We start from the raw sequence: 13,498 nt of genomic DNA on the forward strand, positions 1-13,498 counted from the left end.
CAATCCCCACACAATCGTGGAACCGTTTTTTTTTAAATTGTTGGAGTAATTATAAGGCAAAACCCAACCACAGGATCCAGGTGACAATTACAAACGGCTCAATCTCTATTCTAGCTACTTACCTGAAACCTTCAATTAAGTCTATTGCCTTGAAATCACTCTCTGATATACATTAATCTATTTTGCTCTCAAGTTTCAATTATTCTGTAATATAATGCAAGCTGGACAAAGTTCTCGATTTGAGAATGTCTTAACACTCCCTCATATTACATTAGAGAAGTGTTCGAGTAATGGGAGAAATCAAGATAATCATCTCGAAAGAAATTGAACATAGTCCCAAGTTCAAAGTCTCTACCGAATTAGCTGAGGTCAGCCAGGACTCAGTGCCTGAGTTAGGGAGGGAAAAAATGGCCACAGCTGGCTCTCATGGTCACTATCCAGCAACCCTTGCTAGAAGTCTATGTACAATGACATGAGACAAGGACAAGAGAGATATGATGCAGATGTAGTGTGTTGACACTGCTAAGGATCACATATAAATAATGACCACTTGGGCAAGGTAATGAGGGCTCATCTATACTACCCATAATTATAATACAAAAGCATGGCTAAGAGTTAGTGGACACCATAGTAAATTCTGATCAAGTAAAATGTGAAGCGGTTGTAAGAGACACATCTTACGTGCACAATATCTAGCATTTGATCAGCTTGACTCAACGGTAGAGCTCTCATCCAAGTCAGAGGTTGTGGATTCAAGCCCCATTCCAGGACTTGAGCATATTATCGAGAGTGGCACTTCAGTTCAGTGCTGAGGGAATGTTGCATTATCCGAGGTGTCATGGTTTGGAAAGACTTTAACCATCTATTCAGGTGAATGTAAAAGGTCCCATGACACTTTTTTTTGAGAGGGGGGGACTCTCCTCTTGTTCTGGCCAATGTTCCTCCCTCGGCCAATACCAAACAGATTAACTGGTTAGTTACCTCACGGGTGTTTTGGGGACTGTGTGCTCTGCACAAATTGGCTGCCATGTTTGCCTATACAACACTGACTATACTTCAAAAGTAATAAATTGGCTTTGAAACACTTTGAGATGACCTGAGGACTTGCAAGGTGATATATAAATGCAAGTCTTTCTTGCTTGCTTTCACAACACACTTTTAATGACTTAGCAGGGATCCAGTCCAATGCTTTATTATTTTCATCCCTGCAACTACCAAAGATCGGAATAAGCAACAAGATCGAAGATAACAATTTCTACAGATCGCAAGCCAGCAACAAATTTATTTTTCTAATTCAAACAGCAGGATGATCAGATGTGTCTGGATTCACACACCTCAAACAGTATAGCCATATACAAGAGCAACAAAATGTCAATCACAGCACTCTGATTAGTGCACTAGGTAAAGCAAATGCTGAATCCCTGTTTTTTTTCCAATCAGTTATGTTCCACTGACACTCACTCCAAGCCTTTATTTCAAGTGCCCGTATGCATCAAAGAGCAGACTTCATTCCGCTGTTCATGTGCTCTACTTTCATATTTCTTTTCTTGGCCATTTCAATTCACTCGTCATCACTGCTGTTGCGACCCAAGAACAAAGTTGCAGCCTTGGGCTCCGCCTGGGATTGACCCCTGACCACTCTAGAATACATTTTAAGATGAAGAAAAGAAGCTTGAGTGTGTTTCATATCACATGCCAAGAAGTTGAGATGATGGCAAACTGCTCATGTGTTACTTGTGTTTTGACATCACCTCCATTCCTTTTTGTGTTATTGCCTCGTTCCACACTCCAACCCATGTGCAATCTTTAAGGAACGTATGTCTATATGGAGGTCATAACGTTTTCAGTAGTGCAACAAATCACGATGGGACATTCCATTCAAATTATAACACTCTCTAGTGAATCACTCACTAAACTTTGTATGAAGATATTAAATACAGTTTAACCTTTTACACCCCCAAAATGAGCCACTTGCTGTTATCGCCACCTACCCCCCGCCCCGCAAAAAGGTGGATGTTCCATTTAAGGCTTGGAGCACACTGCTCAAACTTAGACTTACCACAATTAATAAGTATCTTATGTCTTACATTATTACTGTAGTCATAAATAGCTTCGATACCGAGAGGAAGTCAAAGCATGAAAGCGAAGTTCAATTAGTTATTAAGACTAGTTAAATCCACAAATTTATTAAAGACTTAGAAATATATAAAGATTTATAAAAACTGACAATTTGACCTATTTAATTTAGAAAAATTCCTGGCTTATTTTCTTGGGTGTGGAATCTTCAATTGTAGTGTTGGCGTCACGTGACAGGGGAAAAAAAGACAAGCAGTGTGAAGAAAACACTCAGTAACATAACATCCCATGAGAGGAAGGCATGTTGCAAGGATAATTTCTGTTCGAGCTTGCTGGGAAATACAGCAAAACACAATGAAACTCCAAAGTCAAACACAAATCCGTGTACTGTCATCAGACCCTTGCCAAATGTGAATTGGAAATCACGTCAATTAGGACTGAGATGAGGAGAAACTTGTTCACTCAGAGAGTTGCTAACCTGTGGAATTCCCTGCGCAGTGAGTTGTTGATGCCAGTTCATTGGATATATTCAAGAGGGAGTTAGATATAGCCCTTACAGCTAAAGGGATCAAGGGATATGGAGAAAAAGCAGGAAAGGGGTAGTGAGGGAAAGCTCAGCCATGATCTTATCGAATGGTGGTGCAGGCTCAAAGGTCCGAATGGCCTACTCGTGCACCTATTTTCTATGTTTCTATGCAAGTCAAACATTGGCAATTAAGTCTGGGTGTTGTTCTGGGTCAGCCAACGAACTTTTAACCTCTGCAGCTGATGTTCAAATCTTTACTGAGACTGAAGTCTCTTTCCTCTGTTTAACTGTTGGAGGAATCCTATTTCAAATGAGTTTGGGCAGCTAATCACACACAATTGTCTTTAATTTGTCATAAACAGACAAAACAATTGTTTCTCTCACTCAGAAGCCACAGGTTGGCTGGTATAGGAATGGGAAAAGTCACATTGGTGCACTCTTCGAGAATTAGAGCTCAAGGCACATTGCTGGGGCAGATATAACAGGGAGCTTTAGTTGGTAGTTTGCTGTACTTGATGTTAATGCAAGAAAATTGAGAAAAAATAATCACACTACAACAGCATCATCTGCTTATAGAAAAACAGTTGTGCAAAAAAAAAAAGGCAGATTTGGTGAGAATTAAGGAAGAAAACTGTTACTCTGGCAGTATATTTTAAACCAATGAACAGCAGAGAGTGTTCGAGAGATGTAGATAAATGAGAGAAAAAAATGCAGGAACAGGGCAAAAATAATAAATGAATGTAATCATCCAAAAAATTATATGGGGGTAAGAATAATGCTTTTACAATGTGTGCAGGACTGCTTTCTATTTCAGTATATTTTAATCCAACAAGGAAAGAAGCACAGCTGGATCTAGTTCCAGGAAATGAAGTGGGCCAAGTCAGTAAGGGTAGGGAAATATCAAGAAAACAGCAAACCATACATAATTAAGTTCAGTATAAAAAGTGAAAAAGGAGGGGGAACAATCAAAAATAAACAAAACATAAGAAATAGGAACAGGAGTAGGCCATTTGACCCCTCAAGCCTGCTCTGCCATTCAATATCATGGCTGATCTGATCATGGACTCAGCTTCACTTCCCTGCCCGCTCCCCATAACCCTTCACTCACTCATCATTCAAAAATCTGTCAATGTCCACCTTAAATATATTCAATGACCCAGCCTCCACAGCTCTCTGGGACAGAGAATTCCACAGAGAAGAAATTCCTCATCTCAGTTCTAAATGGACGATCCCCTTATTTTGAAACTATGTACCCTATTTCTAGATTTCCCCCACGAGGGCAAACATCCTCTCTGCATCTACCTTGTCAAGCCCCCTCATTATCTTATGTTTCAATCAGATCACCTCTCATTCTTCTAAACTCCGAGTATAGACCCAACCTACTCAACTTTTCTTCATAAGTCAACCCCTTCATCTCTAGCTAGTGAACTTTCTCTGAACTGCCTCCAATGCAAGTATATCCCACCTTAAATAAGGAGACCAAAACTGTACGCAGTACTCCAGGTATGCCCTCACCAATACCCTGTACAGTTGTAGCAGGACTTATCTGCTTTTATTCTCCATCCCCCAAAGATGCTGGACTAGAAATAAACATTAACGAAACTAACCCAGATAAACTGTGAAGAAAAACTAGCAAATAAGACTGTGCATAAAATATCGGAAATGATCAAGTGGGAGATTAGGGTACAGATTAAGCATATTTCAATTAGTAGTAAAGGTAGTCCTGGAGTTCCTTGGATGAGTACAGAAATTAAAACTTAAAGATGACAAATCTACAGTTAACAAGAGAAAAATATAATGGGTAAGCAAAAAAAAAATCAGAGGTCTGAACGAAGACTGGCAGGCAATATTAAGGAAACAGCAAAGATTTTTATAAATACACAAGAACTAAAATAGTTAAAAGGTAGCGCTGATTAAAGACAAAAGATGAAATCTTTAGTATTTCAGTCATTTTAGCCTCCATAAGTAGTTTGCTTTCGTTTTTACACGAGTATCATAGTGGAATGATAGAGAAGATGGAGCAGTTCGATAGCATAAATATAGATAAGAATATACGAGTGAAAAAATTGACGGAGCTCAAAAATCAAAATGGCAATGGGTCCGGATGGCGTGCATCCCGGAATTGTCAGGTAAGTAAGAGAAAAAAGCAAAGGCTCTAGCGACAATCTTTCAAACATTCTTGGGTATGGAAGTTGTGTCTCTGTTCATAAATGGAGCAAGGGATAAATCAGGTAATTACTGACAGGTCAGCCAAACATTTGTAGCAGGTAAACCTCCAGAGGTCATAATAGTGGACAAAATTAATACTCACGGCGAACAGTTTATTAAGAATAGCCAACATGGATTTGTGGAAGGCAAGTCACTTCTGACAAATTTAATAAAGTGCTTGAGGAAATAACAAGGTGTATCGATAACGGTATTGCAATGGATGTTGTCCATATGGGCTAACTGGACCAAGCGGAAAGCTCTTTCAGAGAGCCGGCAGATGGCAATCATCTGAATAGCCTCCTGTTGTACTATTCTATTGTTCTATTTCATAAAATGATTATTTTTCATTGTCAATGCATTATGAACCGTTTGTTCTTTATTCTTACCAAAGAAACCAAAGTAAGATTATCTTCTGTTTGAGACTGAGGATGTAAGCTTGAAGTAAACCTAGCAGTAGAGCAAGTGATTTGTTACGATGCAGATTCCAACATTTACTCTCCTCTGCATCTGGAGAAGTTATACGACATATGGAAAGTGTAGAAATTCATGGGCTTTCTTGCAGGATGTTGTGCCATGGCAAGTCATTTGCCCTAATCAGCAGCTCTTCATAGAAGCTTGTTTTAACATACATCAGCTTGACTCAGTGGCAATACTCTTGAATCCAAGTCAGAAAGTTACGATTCAAGCTCTGCTCCAGGATTTGAGCACATCATCAATGCTGCCACTTTAGTTCAGGACTGAAGTTGGAGATGCCATCCATGAGATGTTAAACCAAGGAAAGCTCTGTTTGCAACTTCAGGTGGATGTAAAATATGACACGTACTATTCGAAGAGCGGGGTGTTGTCCTGGGGTCTTAGCCAACATTCACCCCTCAGCCATCACTATCAAAACAGAGTATCTGGTCACTTACTTCATTTGCTGTTTGTGGAACCTCAATGTGCACAAATTTGACTGCAATGTTTGCCTTCAAAACAATAGCAACTGCACTTCAAAAAATATTCATTGGCTGAAGCATTTTGGATATATCTAGGATATGAAAGCTACAGTATAAATGCAAGTTTGCTATTTCTTTGAAAGGCAGCAGGTTACATTCGGAGTCCCAATGATACCACTTCACTTCCTCACATGGAGACTTCTCAATTTTAGACGATCGAATCTCAAAGCTGACCGATAAGGAAGGAATACTTGAAGGATCCTGTTAAGCACTTCTGTTTCCCCGTCTGTGGCCCAGCATGGCATGTAGGCACAGCCTCTTGTCGTGCATGTTGCAGCTTCAGTGACAACCAAAGTGGTCTACTTCAAAACTGCCATCCACTACAAACGGTTCATAATTAAAACATGCCTCAGTTACAGCTGACAGCCGAAGAAACCTTCACACTGTCCACGGGGAACAGAAGGTCCTAGAGAGAAGATTCAGTAATGCGGCTGACCTCCACATACTATGACAAAATCATAACAGTTGAGGCAGAAAACAGAAGAACAGTTAGACGACTGAACAGTAAAGAGGACAGGAGAGCCTCGCTGGCAGCTCAGTTACTGCACAACCCAGCATGGACCTGAGCTACACAGGCCAGATTCAAGCAGGGCTGAACCCCACTGGGGTAATGGTAGATCCCTAGAATTGGTTAGAGGGGGTGGGCAAAAAAAATAGAGGTTGGATTGCAACTTGGAATGTTGGGCAATGACAAGATTGGCTGAGACGTGAATTCCTCACCCTCAGCCAACAAAACAGCCTCCTGACAGGCACTGTCCAGGCTCATGTGAATTTACCAGGCAGCACTGCAGTCTGAGGAAATGCCCTTGGAAAAAGGTGGAGAAAGAGAAATGCAACAGCAAGGATAATACTGGAGGTACAGATCTACAGCTCTTACACATTCACAGGGACTGATTCATTCTGGGACAACTACATGATATTGCAGCTTTAAGTCACTGTGAAATCAATGGACAGATGCAGATTATGAGTTGCAACAAAACACATGTGTCTGCAGATTTACATTTGCTGCAGACATTAAATAAAATGCTCATTCCTCATTAATAATGCTGAACAAAACCTAGCCAAGAGCACTGACGGAGTGCTCGTGATTTTCTAATTAGCAACCCCAGCCAATTACATTAATGTAAATGAGTTACTAGTTAATCTTGGAGGTGACAATACTGAGTGTCCCAAAATAATCTTACAAAATTATATACCAGTTTGTAGCAGCAAACAAAAATAACATTCATCCAAAAATCAAGTCCATGCTTGCTGCTAGAAACGAACTGAATTACATCATCTAAATGAGCATCACGAGGGTAGGTCTCGTCCGGTGGCAGTTTACACATCAGTATAAAAGAGTCAATCTAAGTCCCTCCCACCAACTTGTACTCTGTGGCAGAAAATATTCAGTCCCTCTCAGACACAACTTATCTCCACCCTCCAACCCCCCGCACTCTAGATCAGCTGCAACATGATGCAGATCACCCCTCTATCTCAATGTCATTTCATTGCAAACTTGTAGGTATCTTGCTACATGCTGAATATGACCAAAAACCATGTTTAAATGTTAAACGTTAATTCATGGATCATAAACTGCGGGTTTGTCAGCTGCCTCTTTCGATTATAATGCATCAACCATACCTTCTGCAAAAAGGTTCTCATGTCACTAATTACAAACAACCATATCTTCACCCAACGTGGAATCCGAGAAGATTTTCTCCTCCTTAACTCAGGATTGCCAAGGTCAACTAAAGCTGTTTTTATTGAAATTAGTCCATCGAGGGCCATCCTACCTCCCCTGTTCACTGAGCCATGGTAGGAAACACAAGGCCTGTCTTCCTAAATTATGCAGAAGGTTTAAATCTTGTCCATTTTTGAAGGTATGAGGCGTGAATTGGCTAGGATAGATTGGCGAATGATACTGAAGGGGTTGACTGTGGATGGGCAATGGCAGACATTTAGAGACCGCATGGATGAACTACAACAATTGTACATTCCTGTCTGTCGTAAAAATAAAAAAGGGAAGGTGGCTCAACCGTGGCTATCAAGGGAAATCAGGGATAGCATTAAAGCCAAGGAAGTGGCATACAAATTGGCCAGAAATAGCAGCGAACCCGGGGACTGGGAGAAATTTAGAACTCAGCAGAGGAGGACAAAGAGTTTGATTAGGGCAGGGAAAATGGAGTACGAGAAGAAGCTTGCAGGGAACATTAAGACGGATTGCAAAAGTTTCTATAGATATGTAAAGAGAAAAAGGTTAGTAAAGACAAATGTAGGTCCCCTGCAGTCAGAATCAGGGGAAGTCATAACGGGGAACAAAGAAATGGCGGACCAATTGAACAAGTACTTTGGTTCGGTATTCACTGAGGAGGACACAAACAACCTTCCGGATATAAAAGGGGTCGGAGGGTCTAGTAAGGAGGAGGAACTGAGGGAAATCCTTATTAGTCGGGAAATTGTGTTGGGGAAATTGATGGGATTGAAGGCCGATAAATCCCCAGGGCCTGATGGACTGCATCCCAGAGTACTTAAGGAGGTGGCCTTGGAAATAGTGGATGCATTGACAGTCATTTTCCAACATTCCATTGACTCTGGATCAGTTCCTATGGAGTGGAGGGTAGCCAATGTAACCCCACTTTTTAAAAAAGGAGGGAGAGAGAAAACAGGGAATTACAGACCGGTCAGCCTGACATCGGTAGTGGGTAAAATGATGGAATCAATTATTAAGGATGTCATAGCAGTGCATTTGGAAAGAGGTAATATGATAGGTCCAAGTCAGCATGGATTTGTGAAAGGGAAATCATGCTTGACAAATCTTCTGGAATTTTTTGAGGATGTTTCCAGTAGAGTGGACAAGGGAGAACCAGTTGATGTGGTATATTTGGACTTTCAGAAGGCTTTCGACAAGGTCCCACACAAGAGATTAATGTGCAAAGTTAAAGCACATGGGATTGGGGGTAGTGTGCTGACATGGATTGAGAACTGGTTGTCAGACAGGAAGCAAAGAGTAGGAGTAAATGGGGACTTTTCAGAATGGCAGGCAGTGACTAGTGGGGTACCGCAAGGTTCTGTGCTGGGGCCCCAGCTGTTTACACTGTACATTAATGATTTAGACGAGGGGATTAAATGTAGTATCTCCAAATTTGCGGATGACACTAAGTTGGGTGGCAGTGTGAGCTGCGAGGAGGATGCTGTGAGACTGCAGAGCGACTTGGATAGGTTAGGTGAGTGGGCAAATGCATGGCAGATGAAGTATAATGTGGATAAATGTGAGGTTATCCACTTTGGTGGTAAAAACAGAGAGACAGACTATTATCTGAATGGTGACAGATTAGGAAAAGGGGAGGTGCAAAGAGACCTAGGTGTCATGGTACATCAGTCATTGAAGGTTGGCATGCAGGTACAGCAGGCGGTTAAGAAAGCAAATGGCATGTTGGCCTTCATAGCGAGGGGATTTGAGTACAAGGGCAGGGAGGTGTTGCTACAATTGTACAGGGCCTTGGTGAGGCCACACCTGGAGTATTGTGTACAGTTTTGGTCTCCTAACCTGAGGAAGGACATTCTTGCTATTGAGGGAGTGCAGCGAAGATTCACCAGACTGATTCCCGGGATGGCGGGACTGACCTATCAAGAAAGACTGGATCAACTGGGCTTGTATTCACTGGAGTTCAGAAGAATGAGAGGGGACCTCATAGAAACGTTTAAAATTCTGACGGGGTTAGACAGGTTAGATGCAGGAAGAATGTTCCCAATGTTGGGGAAATCCAGAACCAGGGGACACAGTCTAAGGATAAGGGGGAAGCCATTTAGGACCGAGATGAGGAGGAATTTCTTCACCCAGAGAGTGGTGAACCTGTGGAATTCTCTACCACAGAAAGTTGTTGAGGCCAATTCACTAAATATATTCAAAAAGGAGTTAGATGAAGTCCTTACTACTAGGGGAATCAAGGGGTATGGTGAGAAAGCAGGAATGGGGTACTGAAGTTGCATGTTCAGCCATGAACTCATTGAATGGCGGTGCAGGCTCGAAGGGCCGAATGGCCTACTCCTGCACCTATTTTCTATGTTTCTATGACAAACTATCTCAGCATTATTCCAAATAAACTGTGGTTACTTTGATCAGCATTGGCTTGCCTCATTAACTCCTCCCACATCAATCCACCCTCCATCAAGAATTGGAATCTCAAGCTGCAAATGTCCAACTGAGGTTGTTATTTGCCACCTCAAATGCTTTTGACGTACACCATCATCCTTTTCTTCCCAATTCCACTTGGATGTGAACTTGAAAGTCTGTGCACTTCAATCCTTCTGCTGTGCTTTTTCCCCACTGCTCTCTCGAGTGCAAGACTGCATGTCAACAGTGGACTTATATCAGTGAATTGGTCAGCAACATAAACTTCAGGCATTGTTGTGACAACCATCTACCATTCCCTCATCCATGGAAACATAAAACCAATTAACAGCCTTGTGCCAGAGTAGTTGGACGTGGGCTTGCATCAACATTTTCCTACGCATCAAATGTCTAACCTCAGTCGTCCTGCCATTACGTGCTCAGCAGAGGCCAGGTTCTTCCCACAGGCAGAGAACTGAATAAAAAATGGCTGGATAACGAAGCAGCCATACATGTGCCTTTGTTGGTTACCTTCTGGTGGCCCATTATCATGGCTGACAAATTTGCAAAGAAGGTTGCTTACCTACCACCCCATCTATAGGGAAATCAAGGAGAAATGGGGGAAAGCAGATTTAAGGAGTCAATTCTTGAATAAATTATTGGAATAAATTGAGAAGCAGAAGACATACCAGGAAACTAATATAAACAAAGCTCAACTCTGAATCACCGTGGTACTTGAGTCAGAGATCGCTTTTGTTTTTTTGCAACTCAGTGTATATTTGCTACAAATATGCATATTAAATTAAAGTTCAAATGAAGCACAATCTCTCACAGTATACATTTAGCCAAGGCTAATTACAACTTTGTAAAAACACTGGATATCTTAGAGGCTGTGTGAAAATAATAGTTACTCGAGGAAAGTGAACCTACAAACCACCAGCACCCACTGGATTGACTCAACATGATCCAGCAACACACTACTCTTAAGTACATTCGCTTGGACTTTCTGCACCACAGTCTCTGACTTCTTTGATTCAGGTTCTCAGTGACACACAAGGTGCACCATTGGCCTACAAGTTTTCTCTCTTCTCAATATTATCTTACAATGTGAACCCACAATATAACCACTCTCTGGCACAACACACACACCAAACTGCAACATCAGGCTGGTGATAACTATCCTGTAAAAGGCAAGCATTAGTCCACCTGCACAGATATATTCAACAAAACAATTTAAATCATGTAAATAACAACATCTGCAGTATTCTTATTGCAATGATTCAAGGATTTAACAATATGTACAGAAGGCCACCACATATCTAAAATTTGCAGGACAATCTGAACCATAACTTAATCCACTCATTAAGCCTTGAAATATATATTTTTTCATATCCCAGCCAGCTGCCATGACCTGCACTCCTGCATGTATCCCAATAACCCGTGAAATTAATGGCTGCCCAAAGGTGGAGTATACAGACTCTCAGATTTATAAAGAAAATAAATTCTTATAGCTCTATTCACTTTGCTCCTTTCGTATATTTTTTACTGCAATTCCCTATTGAGGTGATTCACAGTAACGTTGATGCGGGGTGTTATTGTTTCCCACGTACAAGACAAATGGAGATGGGAAAAAGTCATGGAATAATAACAATGGGGTATGGATTTGCCTATATTTGTACTATAATTAAAGACAGTTGGATGTGCCTCTGGCCCGGAGACACGTTTCCCTGTTTATGAACTGAACACTTACCGTGGTGAGTGAAGATGTTACAGGCCGCTTCATTGCCCCTGGCTGCTGTTTCTCGCCTCCTTCCCCCGTGTCCGGGCCTCGCCGTGCCAACCCTACCCCTGCCCGGCTGGACCGTCTCCCCACCCGCACCAGCAGCCCCGCCGACGCGGCCCTGCTGCTGCCCCATCCCCGGCCTCTCCAAGAGCGTCCGCCCCAAATCCCGCTCTTTGGGAGCCGTTTCCTTTACATCCTCCCTCGCTGTGCTCTCCTGCTGCCCCGCGGGGTTATTGTGTCGCTCTCCTCTCGGCCCGGCCCCCGCTCCTGATGTGGATTCACAGGTCGGGTCCCGGGCCCCTTCCCTCGGTGTAGGGAGGGGGGTCGGGGGTTGTTGCCTCTTTAACACGAACGCAAAGCACTAGTCGCGGCGGGGGGGCGGTCACCCTTCGGCTCTCGGACATCAGCCGCTCGCTTCCTCCGTATCCGCCCCCGTCCTGCCGTCCCAATGCACCCGCCTGCGCCCTGAGCCACAACGAGGCGCTCTCTTCATGGTCCTCCAAGATGGTCCTCCCAGCCGCTCCTCCGCCACTGGTCCTCCGAGTTGGTCCTCCCATCCGGCGCTCTGCGGTTGGTTTTCCGAGCCGACCTTCCAACGACGGTGCTCCAAACCAGGGGTCTTTATCAGTTCAGTTCCGAATATCAGTGGCTATTTCTGACTTTCAAAGGACAGAATACCTCTCTGAGAAGATGATACCGCTGTGCTGCGGAATCTGAGGCCTGGCTTACACTGAGTTTAAAATGTTGGGGCTTGGGAAGGGGTTCGCGTCAGATAACTGCGGCCTCAGCTGGGTTTATCCGGGCTCATTGTGGTACATTCACTATATCCCGCAGCAAATTAAGTTCCCAACATCTTGCCAGTACGTGTTAATCATTTGCCGATGGCTTGAAAGACTTGTATTGTTATATCAGCTTATCACGTCTCAGAAATGTTTAAAATAGCTTTGCAAACAAAATGCCCTTAAAATGCAGTGACGGGTGCTATATCAACAAAAGGGAAATGTCATAAGATAGGCATCAATTGCAGTCGTGGCAAAAGCTGCCAAAAAGTGAACACCTTCCACTCGGACATCATTTTTATTTGTGGCATCCATCTAAAAAGTGAGTGTCTTGAATGTCGCTTTGAGTGAGCAGATTAATTCATTGTTAATCTCGTATTTCCTATGAGTCAAACCTGGTTTCATTTAGTTTCATGATGGAAGTTATCAATAAGTATTAGCTTGTGAAGGTAAAGCTATGTATACCATAGAAACATAGAAAATAGGTGCAGGAGTAGGCCATTCGGCCCTTCGAGCCTGCACCACCATTCAATAAGATCATGGCTGATCATTCACTCAGTACCCCTTTCCTGCTTTCCATACCTCTTGATCCCTTTAGCCATAAGGGCCATATCTAATTCTCTCTTGAATATATCGAAAGAGATGGCATCAACAACTCTCTGCGGTAGAGAATTCCACAGGTTAACAACTCTCTGAGTGAAGAAGTTTCTCCACATCTCAGTCCTAAATGGCTTACCCATTAGCCTTAGACTGTGACCCCTGGTTCTGGATTTTCCCAACATCAGGAACTTTCTTCCTGCATCTAACCTGTCCAGTCCCGTCAGAATTTTATATGTTTCTATGAGATCCCCACTCATTCTTCTAAACTCCAGTGAATACAGGCCCAGTCGATCCAGTCTCTCCGCATATGTCATCCTGTCATAAGAACATAAGAATTAGGAACAGGAGTAGGCCATCTAGCCCCTCGAGCCTGCTCCGCCATTCAACAAGATCATGGCTGATCTGGCTGTGGACTCAGCTCCACTTACCCGCCCGCTC

The 13,498-nt window shown here is 42.7% G+C and overlaps 1 protein-coding gene across 4 annotated transcripts in view; it reads right to left on the reverse strand.

Moving 5' to 3' along the window:
- Nucleotides 1–12,169, reverse strand: part of abl2 (c-abl oncogene 2, non-receptor tyrosine kinase) — a 138,796-nt gene extending 126,627 nt beyond the window's left edge. For all 4 annotated transcript variants that reach the window (XM_070887181.1, XM_070887180.1, XM_070887179.1 and 1 more), the window contains exon 1: nt 11,649–12,169. In XM_070887181.1, coding sequence (XP_070743282.1) covers nt 11,649–11,814 — 166 coding nt within the window. In that variant the 5' untranslated portion in view covers nt 11,815–12,169. The remainder of the gene's footprint in view (nt 1–11,648) is intronic.
- Nucleotides 12,170–13,498: the final 1,329 nt, after the last annotated feature.

This window comes from Pristiophorus japonicus, chromosome 8 (assembly GCF_044704955.1).
Source record: "Pristiophorus japonicus isolate sPriJap1 chromosome 8, sPriJap1.hap1, whole genome shotgun sequence".
Lineage (NCBI taxonomy): Eukaryota > Metazoa > Chordata > Chondrichthyes > Pristiophoridae > Pristiophorus > Pristiophorus japonicus.